This window comes from Clinocottus analis, unplaced genomic scaffold (genome assembly GCF_023055335.1).
Source record: "Clinocottus analis isolate CAN_PGR_092001 unplaced genomic scaffold, fCliAna1.0.p SCAF_5, whole genome shotgun sequence".
Classification (NCBI taxonomy): Eukaryota; Metazoa; Chordata; class Actinopteri; order Perciformes; family Cottidae; genus Clinocottus; species Clinocottus analis.
The window spans coordinates 4,745,260-4,760,664 of NW_027176207.1; the positions used below are offsets into that span (position 1 = coordinate 4,745,260).

General features: G+C 43.8%; 1 protein-coding gene across 2 annotated transcripts; it reads left to right on the top strand.

Annotated features, from left to right (window-relative positions):
• The first annotated feature begins 777 nt into the window (after nt 1–777).
• On the top strand, nt 778–14,336 carry fez1 (fasciculation and elongation protein zeta 1 (zygin I)). Of its 2 annotated transcripts, none has more exons than XM_068600448.1 (10): nt 778–1,048; nt 4,327–4,680; nt 7,634–7,721; nt 9,081–9,167; nt 10,054–10,219; nt 11,406–11,719; nt 12,313–12,393; nt 12,977–13,064; nt 13,141–13,206; nt 13,365–14,336. In XM_068600448.1, the coding sequence occupies exons 2-10, from the start codon at nt 4,355–4,357 to the stop codon at nt 13,379–13,381; spliced, it is 1,233 nt and encodes a 410-aa protein (XP_068456549.1). In that variant the 5' UTR covers nt 778–1,048; nt 4,327–4,354; the 3' UTR covers nt 13,382–14,336. The 2 variants fall into 2 exon arrangements, with proteins under 2 accessions (XP_068456549.1, XP_068456551.1); XM_068600450.1 differs by having other exon boundaries at nt 779–1,048; nt 12,977–13,052.
• The last annotated feature ends 1,069 nt before the right edge of the window (nt 14,337–15,405 follow it).

A 15,405-nucleotide genomic window follows, 5' to 3' on the forward strand; every position in this document is an offset into this window, starting at 1 on the left:
GTCGCATTGCAGTTCTTATATCGTCTCTTTGTGCATCGATAAAAGATAAAAGACATTGACTCCTAGTGGCTATTGCCAATAATCCTTACGTAGAATATACTTAAAGATTGGATGGTGCGTGGATTTTGAAATCCTTAATGGTATTATTAATACCTACAAATCAGGAGTTTTTCAAACCCAACTCTGTCTGTGTTCAGCTTATCATTAATGCATCAGCACATAGTAGGTAAGACCTGGAACAACATTAGGCTATAAGCATTTCAGTTTTCAACTATACATTTTTATGGTTTATGTTAATTTCTGACACCTGCTTTGATGTTTCAAAATAAGAAGCAAATGCAGACTGGATTTCCAAAGTTTATCCGAAAAGCTTGACTTGAACGCTTCAGACTGTGAATTTCATTCACACTACTGGATCCTAATAATACATTTTCTTCTGGATATGTCCTTCCACTGTGGTAGAATGAGCATGGAGTCAAACATGAGGAAAATGGAACCAGGAGTCAATGTAGAAGGAAGAGTGATAAACAATGTGCCACCTTGCTACACACATCTCCTTCCCCCAAACCTCCTGCCTCCTGCATACCCCCTCCTTCTGTCCTCATGAATATCGGCGAATTAATGCGTGTCGGAGGGAGGGAGGAGGCAGGAGGAAGGAGGCAGGAGACAGGGACAAAGGGAGATCGAGAGGAGAGAGGGAGGGAAGAAAGGGAGGGAGGGGTGAGCTATATCGTCAGAGGCCTGGAGTGCGCATGCTCAGTGTGAGCTGGGCTGGCTGCCTATTGATTGGAAAACAACGGGCTGTGGGAGGACAGATAAGGGTGGCTGCGGGCTAACGGGTGAGGGAAGGGATACAGACCGAAGCTCGCTACCACGCTGCCATCTTCACCTCTCCGATTCTGTTTCTCTCGCTTTCAGCCTGGAATGACTGTGGCTGCTGCTGCTCGGTGGGTTCTGCAGCGGAGGGAGGCTCAGACACAGATTCTCCTCGTGTGAGAAGGTCCCGCCGACACACCGAGCCAGAACAACAGCGGCGCATCGACTGCAGGTAATCTGTCCCCGACCCCCCTCCCGCTTTCCCATCATCCCGCTGTTCCTTCTTCCAGCCCTGGCCTCCCTCAGGTCCTCCTTGTGCATCACTTTCCACCATCTCTGCCTCGTAACCATGGTTTCCTCCATCTCTTCCTCGCTCTTCGCTGCTCTTCTCTTCTCCCTCCCCCACTCTCCTCTTTTCTTTTTTCTCTCCCTCTGATGAGCTGATGACATGCACTTGCGTGATTTCCTTTTCTGCCACGGCGCCCTGAATAATGATTAAAATTGGAATCCGTTTCAGTCACATTCATGTGGGTTCAGAAGGATTTCACGGGCATTCTCAATACATCTCGATGGGTCGTAATAGATGTAAGCCACGATGTCTTTTCATGATGCACAGCAGATAGATTTAAATAGAACTTGTCAATGTGTCCGCATTGTTCTTCCTCATTCTAAATTCGATAAACCCACATGTTTAAAAAAAAATAATGCACTTTCCGCATATGCCAAGCATGATGGTGTCATCAATGCTTTGCCAACCTGCAGCGGAATCGCTGTTGGATGTGTTGTGTGCTCATGTAGTTGTGGTCACCCCTCCCGCGGTGAGTGTTTTGGCTCCATCGCATTAAACGACCTCTGACGAGCGATTGGCTCCTCTTCATACCTGCGTGCTATTTGGAGCACGGAGACGCACCTGAGACCCCCACCACCTCTCGCTGTGAAGGTCACATACCCCAAAAATAAAGAAAGGTGGACAACCATCCCCCAAAACTCACACTATTGCAGATATTCAATCCCTGCACATCTCAAACAACATGCTGCTGTGCTGGTTGCTGTGACTTCACACCCTCTCTTTACCCTGGAGGAAAACATTCCAGAGTCCACGGAGCTAACAGTAAACAGACAGGATGCAGCGTGACTGGAAAGGGCTGTTAGGAAATTCAATTTGTGATTTATTTTCACCATGTCAAATGTTCAAGCAGCAGCGCGCGTTGATGCCGAGCGGTTGGAGTCAGCCGCTAATGCTCCTTATTTGAGTAGTCCAAATCAGCTTAATTGGATCTATTGATGGACATGATTCAGTTCTCTGCTGAGAGGATTTATTCAACATGGAGTCACATTTTCAGCAGAGACATTAGAGACAAACGCGAAGACAAAGATGAAGCAGACGCAATTAAAAAGGGGAAACACAGCAGTACGGAGAGGGACGAGACTCGCAGCACTTTGCTGAGTGGAGTGATGGGGAGGAAGAGGCTTGCACAAGCTTCTTTTTAAATGGCTCCTCTGTACTCACCCACTTAGGCCGGGCCACGGTCCAGCAAAGCTCAGAGGAGGAAGTTTAGGCTTCACAGTGTGATGACGCTGCGACAGACCACCTGACCGAGGGACAACTGCTCTCCACAGTCTGTGCAGCAGGAAGTCCTGAACAAGAAGGAGGCTGCTTCTTGTTTACACCCATGCATGTCGTTTAACAATATGATATTCATTTTTAATTACAAATGGCTCACAGAATTGTTTCAGGGCTTTATTTTGATCAATATACGGGAGGCGCAGTCAATATCCTATCATCACAAAGCAGTTACTTCTCTTCATGTATTCTAATCTACGAGGAAGCTGAACTAAGTATCAACACCATAAGCAAAACACCGTCATGAAGGATGAGAAGTTTAGAAACAAGGATTATTTTAAGCAATAATTTGCCTCCTTCTGACCAAAACAGAGACTTCTTGGATTCCTATCTGTGGACATGAAAACTTGAATGGGACAGATTTATAGTGATGAACAGGGTTTCTGGGAGAAAGTTTCCTGTCTTCCTAAACTCTACTGCAGTTCTTTGATGTAATACATGGTAGTGAGTACCACAAACCTGTTACATGTTTGTTAGAGTTCAACAAGAAATTATTTGGATTTGTTTTTACTGCTAATTCATTCTGACATGGGACGAGAGTTGCACCAGTGGAGAAAAAACAGATAAACAGACTCCCGTTTATTGAAGAGAACAAATGGAGAATGAAACCACAAAGATTTCATCAGTTCAACATCCTAAAATATTCCAACCTCCAACTCCATCATCTAGCTCCACCCACAACTATACGTCCCCTTACTGCCCCTAAGACAGAAGTATATCAGAAAGAAATGTAAGGCTTTGAACAAACTGCTCTCTCTGGCGTTCCCGGCGTGCCGGCTCAAAGCGGTATCCACAGATGTTTAAGATTTTAAACTGTAACATGAAATATTCAGGATTATTCTAACTAAATGTATCCATGCCCATCAAGACACTGGTGCTGGACATTAGCTTCCGTTAGATGAACAGTACATCGGACACGGCTTCAGTCTCACAGCAGGATAATAACGATCTGACTCCATTTATCTCACAATGTATTCAAGGATAGATTTTTACACCCAGATAAATAGATGTATATATTTATTCATCAAACGCCTGAAAGGAACACCTGACCAGCACTGCAGACTGTAATATATTCTACACTGATCGTTCCCATACTTTCATGTCCCAGAATCTTGGAAACCTCATCAGTTTAAATCCTGGGAGATGCACTTAATTAACTGGGGTTTACCAGTAAAGCCAACTGGTCTGGTCCCCTTTGGGACATGGTCCCCTTCTGGCTCATCTACCTCCTTCTTCCTCTTTGTCTCGACAACATGGCGCCATCCCACGTGAGGTGAGGCAGCCATGATTTAGGAGACGCCAAACAAATCCTTCTGGGATGATCCATCAGATGAGACTCCTGTGCTCTTTCCCTTCAAAACACATACTGATTACCCAGCAATTATCATTGCAAATCTGCATGTGACAAAAGGAAATAAGAAATTATGAATTTAAATGAATGGTTCACTGAACATTTTGGACAGTTTATAAATGTGTTTTTACAGTTAATGTGGAATAGATTTGTGTTATAGATTGCTACCGACTATTTCCCCCCAACAATGCTTCCATGGATGAGGAGGCTTTGCCTTTTAGAGGAACTTACTGTCACAGCAAAGGCCACACAGTGGGTAATTTAAAGGTCTTTCATTGGACACAGTTGTGTTAGTAACATTACAGTTCGGTTCCCACAATGCATTGTTGAACTTCACCAAGCCACATTGCTAGCATACTGGCCATGAGCGTATTTCCCTGGGTGCAACAGTTCTCATTAAACAACTGGTGATGACATGTGAAACGTTGTATAAGCCTTGCTGACTGGAGCGAATAAAAATGCATTAAACACTCTCTGCTCACTCTCTCGGTGTGTGTGTGTGTGTGTGTGTGTGTGTGTGTGTGTGTGTGTGCAGGGCTCAGAGATTAACAGAAGGGGACATCATGGAAGCCCCTCTCGTGTGTTTGGATGAGGAGTTTGAGGACCTCCGGCCCTGCCGCATGGATGAGCTGGACCACCCGGCGCTCAAACACTCCTCTTACTCCACCACCACCACCGTCCCGCTGGCCTCCATCACCCGCGAGGACTTCTCCGAGCTGGAGAACTTCTCTGAGATGATGAGCTTCAAGTCGATGGAGGACCTGGTGAACGAGTTCGACGAGAAGCTCAACGTGTGCTTCCACAATTACAACACCAAGACGGAGGTCCTGGCGCCCATACGCAACCAGTCGCACAACCAGGAGGATGAGGAGCAGCTGCAGGATGAAGAGTAAGCCACTTTAAAAATTTAGAGCGTTTTGTTAATATGTGTTTTCAAGCCTGCAATGTGCACAACTGTGGACTATGATGAGCGGATGCAGTTCAGTCTGACCTAAACTGGCACTTATAGTTTATCTAAAATCATTTACATCAGTATTCTTGGCTTAAAAATAGAGAACATGACAATACATGACAATATATATGTGCAGAAAATATCTAAAATCATTTTTTGTTTTTTCAGAAACATAATCCTTGGCTTTATTGCCTAACAGACCAGAGATAATTGAGTTCATAACTTTTGTTTACTGTATTTCTGTCAACAAAACGCCTACATTTGGTTGCATTTGGGCCTTGTGGTGCAGCCAGGAACATAGTAAAGTGACACAAAACAACCACAAATATATAGAGACGTGATATAATACCCCAGCAGAGACCTTTCCTTCAGCCTTTTATGTAAAATGTGCACTCACATAAGAATTATGCCGCCATTAATACCAAGAACAACACACCCTCATGCTCAAAACAGTGGCTCAGCAGTCTCACACGACAGGGGCCTAAATATTTCTCCACCCAGACCCGGTCAATCAGCAGCATGACCCCACCCTCTCCGGCTCCACGGTCATGCTGAATTATTCAATGTGCAGCGTCGTACGCCTCAGTTGGCTTTGGCTCTGCCGCTGTCTCTCCTCCAGCTGAAGCCAGATCCTCCTCCTCAGCTCGCAGGCTCTGAGGTCACACAGTGGGGATATGAATTGTGCTAAAAATAGCCCGACCGTAGGTGTAAGAGGAAAGCTTTTTTGGATGGGAATCACACGATTTGTCGAACGCCATTACATTGCTGTTAAAATGAGTTTAGTATTGATGACTCGAGCTTCGACTGATTACTGAGCACAGACTGTCGGCGGATGTGAGTCCAGCAGTACGACAGTAATCTGCACGTCATGACGAGACATGGACCCGATGCCTGACACTGATTTGTTGCGGCACTGATTAGGAAACCAGTGCAGATACGGCCCAGTCGAATACCAGTTGTCATTGAGTCATTGTTCCTCCACGTTCATACCCGTTCTCACAACCCATGCTGTGATTTCAAATCAAGTGAGTCTCTTTCATATCTGTTCACCTCCAGCAGCTATTAATAGAAACGTGCTGGCGTTCACATCGCCGAGAACATTGTGTTGTGTTGTGGCATAAGGGGAACATATCTGATTCAAAGGCACTTGTTGAAAGTCTCTTCCAGACCCACATAAATAATCAGTAGAAATGTAAATCTGCTGTTTGGCTGAAATCGTTCTGTCGCACATGTTGGCCTCATCCCCAGTTGCTGATTTCTCTTCAGTGGCTGCGGGCCAAGAGATACAGCAGGCCCGCTTTGTAACATGGAGTTCTAGTTCCTGCTGGCAACCGCGACCAAACACGTCCCAGTGTTATGCATGCTGCATGAGCTGTGTGTTGTTGTTGTGGTAACTGATTTGATTTTGCTTTATTTAATGTCTTTAAATGAGGCGAGTGACATTTTATTGATCGTGTTTCGGTGGAAAATACACTCGCATGAAAAGGACATTTCATTCTGTTTGTTTACAAAGCTACAGCCAGAAGCCGGTTAGCGTAGCCTAGCATAAAGACAAGAAACAGGAGGAACAGCTAAGCTGGCTCTGTCCAAAGATTTAAAACAATCTGCTTCTACCAGCCATGACATAGTCTTCCTGTACAACCACACGTTGGACTTGTCCCACTGGGAAGCAGATGTGTTTCCCTTTGGACTGAGCAAAGAACATTTCCTGTTTGAAAGCTAAGCTAACATTCTGTATAGCTAGCTACACAGCTTACAACATCTTATCTTTCTTTGCAAGAAAGTTACTTTTTCTAAAAAAAAAAAGGTCTAAAACTCTTACGATAAAGTTTTACTTTACCTTCTTTTATTGTTAGTTCATATTTGTTTCAAGTTTAAATTATAGTTTCACTATTTTCATCAGCTATGCTATTTTTTTTAAGATGATAAAAGTTAAGAATAACTATTATATGAGCAATCTGCGGGAATTGTGATTGCTTATTACAAAGCAACAATTTGGTCTGTGTATGATTTGTATTTTTGCTTCAGCTTCATGTAATCAGGGTTTGTTTCATACCATCTGCTGTAAAGGCCAATTACACATTGAAATAAAAGGTGAAGAAACAATACGGCACAATACAACACTGTTTTAAAATTCCAAACCCAAAATTCATTCTTTGACAGGAAAATGTTTTCATAAGATTCCTTTTATTTCCGTTCTGGACAACAACAACAACAACAACAACAACAAAAACGTTATTTTTGCCTCAGAGTTGATTGTCTTGAACCGTTGACCCTGTCTCTGTGTGCTGGTGCACACAGTAATGACATGCAGGCATGGCCGGTGAGGTCAGCGGGCGGCTGAATGGGTCCAGTGTGTGCCGGGTGTGGGCAGTGCCACTGGGAGCAGAGCTGCAGGCCTGAGCCAACCTCTTAGCGGAGGAGGAAAAAAATACACAAAGGAGACTTCTCTCCCTGTTTCATGTCATTCGTCCTCGGACAGACGCTGGCTCCGGGTTGCAGTCGGGGTCCACTGGCACAATGATGTGAGAAGCTTTATCTAAATCTCTGCTAAGGATACCTTTTACTGAGGAGTAAGCTGTTTTTTTTCTGTTGTGCATTGTTCCTCTGCAGCCTCGGGCTCTGCGTATTGACCACCATCATTTACTTGCACATTGAAATATTGACTCTGTTGCAGGCTGCTGAAGACAGAGCTGAGTAGACCTCCTTCTAACCAGAGAGATGAAACAACACACTGAACTGCAGCCTAATGCTCTTATATAACTATATTACTACAGCGTGTGTGTCTTCACTCCTTTAGAGTTGAGGCCAAAGCAGTGTCTGGGTACTTGTTTTCTATATTCTGGTGGTTCTTGCTCTTGCTTACTTGTGCATGTCTGTGTCTTTGCAGTGTGTGGGACGCTCTAACTGACAACTACATCTCCACCTGGGACGGCAGCGACTCAGAGGGACTCAACGGCAATCTTTCTGAGCAAGAGGTACATGTCACAGCACATCTTCCTATGGTATCTACTATTAGGCCCGATTCATTTCATTTGGGTATTACCTTTTAGCCAGAATTTTAACATTATTTTACTGGACGGCTGGTTCCTTCTTCCTGAGGCTGACTCTTACAGACGTGCTTGCTCAACCTTGACTGGTCTGCCATTCAGCAGAGGCCTCCCGCTTCCTCCCCTCCTTTAATTGGCTGTCAGTCAGATACAACTGGACAGCAGGCACTTAGCAGTCTCGGCCATGTTTGGGCTGCTGAAGGCCAGAGCAGACGTTTCAGCCCCAGAGGATTCTTGTGAGAGCGCATCGTGCTGCTCTGATCCTGCTTTCAGTTGAGTTGATGGGATTCTCTCTGAAGCAAAAGGAGGCCTCCAGAAAATATTTCCGAAGAGGAAGAGAAGTGTCTGATTATATTCACACTTTTTATTATTTCTTTTTTTTAACAAATGGCAAATCTTTCAAAGTACTTTCTCACTATCACGCTGAATTAATAATTAGCAGGGCACTCATGAAAGAGAAAATCGTTCTTCTACACAGCGAGATGTTCATTTAGTAAATTATGGCGATTTCAAACAGACCATAAAGCAGGAGAGGCTTTAGGGCGGGGCTAAAAGGTGATTGACAGGTGTCTACCACAGTGATGTCTGGGAGTTGTCAGGGCTTTGCTCTGCAACTTTAACTCTTTCACAGTGTGTCTAAGTTCATGGAAGTTAATTGTAACATTTTGGTCTAAAAATGTCTTACTCAGCGTTCAGTACTTAGCTCCATCCTCTCCGGTCACTTCTGGTAGCAACGTACCAAGAGGATGACAGCCAAAAAAACAAATTCCAGGCTTTAAACCGTAGTCCACAAACCAATGGGTGACATCAGGATGAGCACTACTGCAGTCTGTGTCAGGCATTCATCAAACTCATGAGGGTACATCGTCTGGGAACCATGAATGTGTGCGTCTGGACGGCAGAAGGACATCACTATTCCTAGTCACACATTTCTTCACACATTACTGTTAACTTCACTATCACACTGGATGAAAGTCTTATTTTGCAAATAATTAATAAATTAAATATAAACTATTTAAACACTTTAAAAAACAATTTACTATTCCATTTGTAAAAGTTATACTAAATAATGAAAAACCTTTCAAATATTTAGGCATGAGACTTTGAAATGAGTGTGAATGATCTCTCCTTTTCAGCGCAGTTCTCTTGGAAATTGATTGTGGATTTAGTTTATTAATCCAACGCAGATAGGCCGTTTATGGCTCTTGTTAGCCCAATTTTCTTCATAAAACACGCTGTCAAAGCCGATCTGTCTGTCCTTCACATGTTTCATCTCACATTCTGCAGATCCACGAAAAAGAAGAGGAGGAGATGAATGAGAAGAATGACAATGCCAACTGCCTGAAGGATGAGCCTCTCATCACAGCTGACCAGGTGTGTGTGTATGCGTGCGTGTGTGTGTGTTCGTGTGTGTGTGTGTGTGTTAAAAATCAAGCAGCAGTTTGTTCGTGCCCTATTTTTAATAATAAGGAAAAATAAACCAGACTCTGAATGTTGCATTGATCCTTTTAACTGCCACTTTTCACACATCACACTTTTTAGTTTACAATTAGAGAGGCAGGGTGTGGGGGGGTGTTATGGTTTGAAAGGTCAACATAATAGGACAAAATCAATTCTAAACACCACACGAAACCAGTTTCGGGAGGCCAGGATGCCCAAATGTTCCAGATCTTGTAGGAGCCGATGTATGCGGTATTTTGCACAAGCTGGCATGTTCACTGATTTCTGAGGCTATCCAGCAACAGGGAGCTCTGGTAATCTCGAGGGCAGGAAACGAAGGCAAGAGAAAGGGTTTGTCCGTCACACAGTAAAAGGAAGGTCCTAATCTTGACATTGCTCCTGGTTGAACATGACAAAGGAAAAAAGGAAAGGACCAAGAATAGACCCCTGAGGAACCCCAGACACAAACCTTGCATCACTAGATGGTATTCCCATTTTGATTTGGTGATGTATCACCTGCATATGTTTTTAAGAGGGACTGTTGGACTGCTCTTTTATCATGCTGGGACAGGGGTGAGACAGATGTCTGCCTAAATCCACGGCTGCCTTTGAGGAGACATCAATAATGCATTTAAGTGTGATATGTACACTTATACAGGAGGCTTCTGGCATTTGAGTGGCCACACGACTGATAAATGGATGCTTATGGATGTGTGTCCTTACCCCTGTCTCGTAACTTCTCTCTGTATCCTTCCATCTCTCTCTCTCTCTCTCTCTCTCTCTCTCTCTCTCTCTCTCTCTCTCTCTCTCTCTCTACAAGGTCATTGAGGAGATAGTCGAGATGATGGAGAACTCTCCGGATCCCGGCGAAACCGAGGAGGAGGATGAAGAGGAGAGCAGCCCCTGCTCCCCCAGTACCAACCCCTCCCTGCTGGAGGAGATCCGACAGCTGTCAGAGGCCTCCAACAACAACTGCTCCTACGAAGGTAAAAAAAATAATCCATGTCACTGCTTTTTATTTAAAATATGAATTATGCAATCCGCCACTTGGGTAGCAGGTGATCAGAGTAATTAGTGTATTTTCTCAGCTGCTCTGGGAGGTGAACAGGCTATATTCCTTTCAAAACAGTGTTCATTGTAGAGATGCTACAAGCTTTTCTGGCCAAAGAAACAGTTTGGTTTAACCGTCAGCTATACGTATCCCTTTTGACGAAGATCCGACCGGAGGGCCAGTTATGATGATAGCAGGGACAATGGTGACGCATGGTCAAGGACAAACCTGCACAAATTGCAATGTCTATCCATCTTATGTAACAAGTTGTTTACTCTCATATTCAGTGTCCAGGTCTTATTTTTGGGTAGAGATTGGAGAGATAACTGTCAGTATTCATGGTGACTTCAGTCCACCGCGTCACCAGGACGGCCTCACACACCAGGTTGAGATTAGTTATGTCATTGCAGCAGGTCCATCGGGACAGAGATCAAGAGAACAAGGTGTGTTCTGCCATAAGGCGCCCTGTCGCTGAACATATTGGAGATCCATGTGGTCCCTTCATCTGAGTCAGAGTTTGTCCTGTCCACTGAGGTCTATGTATATAACATTTTAGTGCAGCAAAGACCGTTTGATGAAATTTTCTATAAAGCCTATTGTGTAAACAAGTCCACATTTTAATTAAGTAGCTGTTATTAACTGATAATGTGGTTCTCAACCAGGGGACTGGGAACCTCTAAGGGGTCATTAGATAAAGCTAAAATCCTTCTTTCCTTATCCAACACTGTAGACAGGCCTTTAAAAAGGATTCTAATGAAACATAATAAACTCACCTTGTGAATGAGGTGCACACAAAGAGACAACTTTTTTATAGTCACACGCAACAAAGAGTTTGGAATGATTCATGTAAAACCTAAAAGGGTCAGCTGTTAGCATCTGGGTCTTTCTTTCAAATGCATGGTAATGCCACAGTGTCAGAGCAGGGACACAGTGTTCTTAGTAAAGACAGTTAGTTTTTGTGGATAAGTGCTGCTCGAGTCTGCTCAAATAGAATTTGGGCTCTTTCGTACCAACCGATCTCCAAACAGTATCTCTTAGCTCCAATGATTTACAGCCTTGTGTCTGAGCCGATGGGTAAGACACAATACTTCTGACCAAACCGAACTTCACCTTCTCCGCAGGCCTGAGCCTGATGCCCAGCTCGGCGCTGGTCGAGCTGCTGCAGAGGGTGGAGGCCGCCATCCTGGAGTACTCTGAGGAGCTGGTCAGCCAGCTGGCTCGGCGCGAGGAGCTGGAGTTCGAGAAAGAGGTGAAGAACACGTTCATCACGGCCCTGATGGAGGTGCAGAACCGGCAGAAGGAGCAACGGGACAGCAGCAAGCGCCGACGCCGGGACAAGGCCCTGAGCCTGCAGGGGGGGGTGACGTCCCCCGTGAACGGAGGGAATACCGTCTCCACGGGCAACACGGAGAAGACAGGCAGCATGCCCGTCAAGGTGAGAGGCTGGGAGGCGTGGCCTCGTCTGCTTTACACACCTTTGAATTATCGATACACCGCGAGTGTGCGTGCCACATCTTTAACTCCTCTCACACAAGAGTTTTGCAAATCTGTGCTGTCATCAATGTTAACTACGCCACAACTATGGTGTTGTGCAAATGTGCACTGTGGTTTTCACTGAGGTAAATTAGAGAAAAGGTGAGGCCACAGTGTCTGAGAACTCTCCCTCCTCCCTCTGACTGTTAGCATAATGGATCTCAGCACCATTAGCCTCTTAAGTAGCTTCCAGGAAAGATCCTAAAGTGACCAGTGGTCTGCAGACAGGAACAGTCCAGTCCAGCTAATGGAGTTTCCCGCCATGCATTGCAGTGTTTTTATGTGGTGACTGTTGGGTACCTGAGGCCGCATGACGAATATATAAACGTACAAATGGCTATATGATTCAGATGTAAGATAGACAATAAAGCAAACAGTATCTCACCCTGATGTCATGTTCGATGATGCGAGGTCTGTTCTGTAAAACCACTACTGGAGATCAGCTGGATCAGCCTCTGGTATTAACGGTGTGTGTATGTGTGTCCTGGTCTGCAGCGTTTCAGCATGGAGGGACTGTCCAACATCCTGCAGACGGGCATCAGACAGACATTTGGAAGCACAGGGAATGAGAAACAGGTAAGGTCAAAGGTCAAATATCAAACACTCGTTCATCATGTTATGCAATCATAATGGATGCAAGTTGAGGACATTGAACAACGGAGTTTTCCCAACAATCACTTCACGACTTCATGATTAAGTTAATAAAAAAAAACACATGCCAACAAATCAACTGAATAACTTGTGCAGGTCATTTATTAATAATATCTTGCTATATATATCTGAAAATATGGTTGCAGTTGACTGGTGACATCCATGACAGGCTGAAGGTACCTAATACATTGCTACTTTATAAGAGTACTACTTGAATATAGTGAGGTTCCAGCTGCAGTGTAACTTATTTACAGCAGGAAGGGGCGTGTACCAGCTGGGCTGAGGCCGCCTGTGCGCTGGCCCTTTAAGGTAACGAGCCTCAGTACAGTGGTATGTGTACACCTCCGCCCCAGTGCAATGCACAGATGAAGTCATGCAGAGAACTGTTGATAGTGTTGTTAGCAGTATGCTAAGCTACACGGCGCTCAAGTGTCACGCATTGAGCGTGACTGTCGTGTCCTACTGAGTCGACATCCCCGAACTGAACATCGACCCTCTCTGCTTTCAGTATCTAAACACAGTCATTCCATTCGAGAAGAAGGCCTCCCTTCCATCTGTTGACGACCTGCAGATGCTCACAAAAAGTAAGAATGCAGGTTTGTATCCAGGGAATCTGGTGATGATTACTGTCTGGAAGGAGTTGATAACATGTCTTTTTTCCCTTCGCATCAGTTCTTTATGCCATGAAGGAAGACAGTGAGAAGGTGCCTACACTGCTAACCGACTACATATTGAAAGGTAAGCTCAACAACTTAGGTTTGAATATAGAGCCGCTCAGTTCAGGGCAGACAACAGAAGTACACACTTTAGTGAAAGTGACAGTATGATCATGAATGTATTAAATATCTTCCTGTAGAGACTTAACAGTATCACTGTCCACTGTTGTTCCCCTGCAGTCTTGTGTCCTACCTAAAGCACCGCTAGGCCGGGGGCCGCCGTGTGACGGGGATCTCTTTTCCAACCCTCCTCTCCTCGGGCCCCCGAGCTGCATGACCTCCCATCTTTTACCATTATCAACCATGGATCCTCACCATCGACATCATTGTACTCACATCAACTATGACGACTGCCTTTCGCTGAGCTCACCCTCTCTCCTCCCGCACATCAAGCTCAGACCCAAAATGGCCGCCATCCGAATAGTCAAAGCAGTGGGACGGCCTCTCCCGGGTTTAAAAAAGGACTTCGCTAATGGAGCATGACATGCTATTAAATATCACAACACCACTTTGGTACAGGGATACAACGTTATCGTTCTTTTCTATATTTTACACTCTCGTTTCTTTGTTTCCTCGAACAGAATCTCAACGTTGCCAAGTTTTCGACACCTATTCATAGACTGACCTCTTAACCCCTGGGTTCTGTTGATTGTCGTACTCATTGATCCACAAGTGTATAACTGTAAAATAAATGCATCCACACGTAATCATGTCCCTGTATTGTTTCAGATGAAGACTCATTTGAATACAAAAGCCATGCACCTTTTTCTGCCAACTTAGTACTGTAGCTCCATGTGGACGAAGAGAAACACGACTATTACGGGTGCAGTGCAGCATTATAAAGCTCTTTATTTCTTTTTCCTTCACTTCACTATCTGAATATCCAGTGCTCTTTGGACGATTTTGAAATGTCTTTTAATTTGTAACTAAATATTTGATATAAACTGTGTTGCTGATTTTCTACTTTGGTTTACTCTGTCATTCTGCCCTGTCCGGCCACGTGGAGGTGTTCTCCTGGATATATCATCCCCCGATGAGATGAGCTCATGTCAATTAAGGCGCGCATATTAGCATATTTATGACTTCCTTTTGCGCCATGTAGGTGAATGTTATACATCGCTAATCGCAAATTCTAATAAACATTCTACCCTAGCGTGACTGCGTCCGCTTCTTTCTGTCTTCGGCTTTTGAGTCTCACGTCTGACCTCATCAGTGTGAGCTGATGTAAGAAGTCCCGCCTCAGCAGCATTTCATGGAGAAGTGGACGGGGTTAGCTCCACGTTATGAATGAGGTCAACAGTCACCATACCACGACAATATCATTTTATTTTCTAAAAACACAAAGAAAAATATGATTTCTGCAGCATCCAAGCAACATATGCATTAAAAAAGTACTTTAAAACATACACAGTCCCCTTTTAATATTCAACAATATATATGACTGCATAAAATCATAATCAAGTCATTTGGAAATATTCTTAATTCTTATTGGAAGCACTTTCTATGAGGCCGATATCTATAATGCATTATCAAGTGTCATAATACTTCATAATTAGTGTTCATATACTGACATTTTGCTTTTGCAAGGATCAGTGTACCATACTTATCATAGTTGTAATACATAATATTTTTTATAATGCATTATAATCACAGATGTAGTACATTCTTATGATACGATTAGAAGCCACTCTGTGGTCATTATTTGCATCATATTATTATACCTTGTAAAATTATTGTCTGACAACTATAGGAATTATAATACATTATGATCCTGCAAATAACAAATGTTAGTGAGCGACCAACAATCATGAACTATTCTGATACTTGACCGTATAAGTCATTAAATAATGTTTTGAATTTGGCTGTAATTGTTGTTACAAAGCATTGTGAACATTTAATGAACATTTATGAGTGCTTTAAACTAGAATTATTGTGATTTATGTGTGTTGATGTGTGCTGCAGGAGCGCCTCTCATATCTGATGCTGGATCCATCCTGAAGTGATGGCTGGTCCTCAGCAGGAGAGGAGAAGCGCTCCGGTCGAAACCAGATGTGTCCGTTGTTGTCACAGAACTTAATGAAGACCCGAACCGGCCATCACTTTACACCACAAACACAACGAAGCCCTGAAGCAAAAACCACAGCTGTGCAATTTATATATATATATATATATATATATATATATATATATATATATATATATATATATATATATATATATA

Excerpts from the sequence above, each read along its gene's own strand:
- fez1 (XM_068600448.1), top strand. The coding sequence starts at position 4,355 with ATGGAAGCCCCTCTCGTGTGTTTGGATGAGGAGTTTGAGGACCTCCGG. Across the intron at positions 10,220-11,405 it reads CAACAACTGCTCCTACGAAG|GCCTGAGCCTGATGCCCAGC; the intron begins GTAAAAAAAATA and ends CCTTCTCCGCAG. Across the intron at positions 11,720-12,312 it reads CAGGCAGCATGCCCGTCAAG|CGTTTCAGCATGGAGGGACT; the intron begins GTGAGAGGCTGG and ends CCTGGTCTGCAG.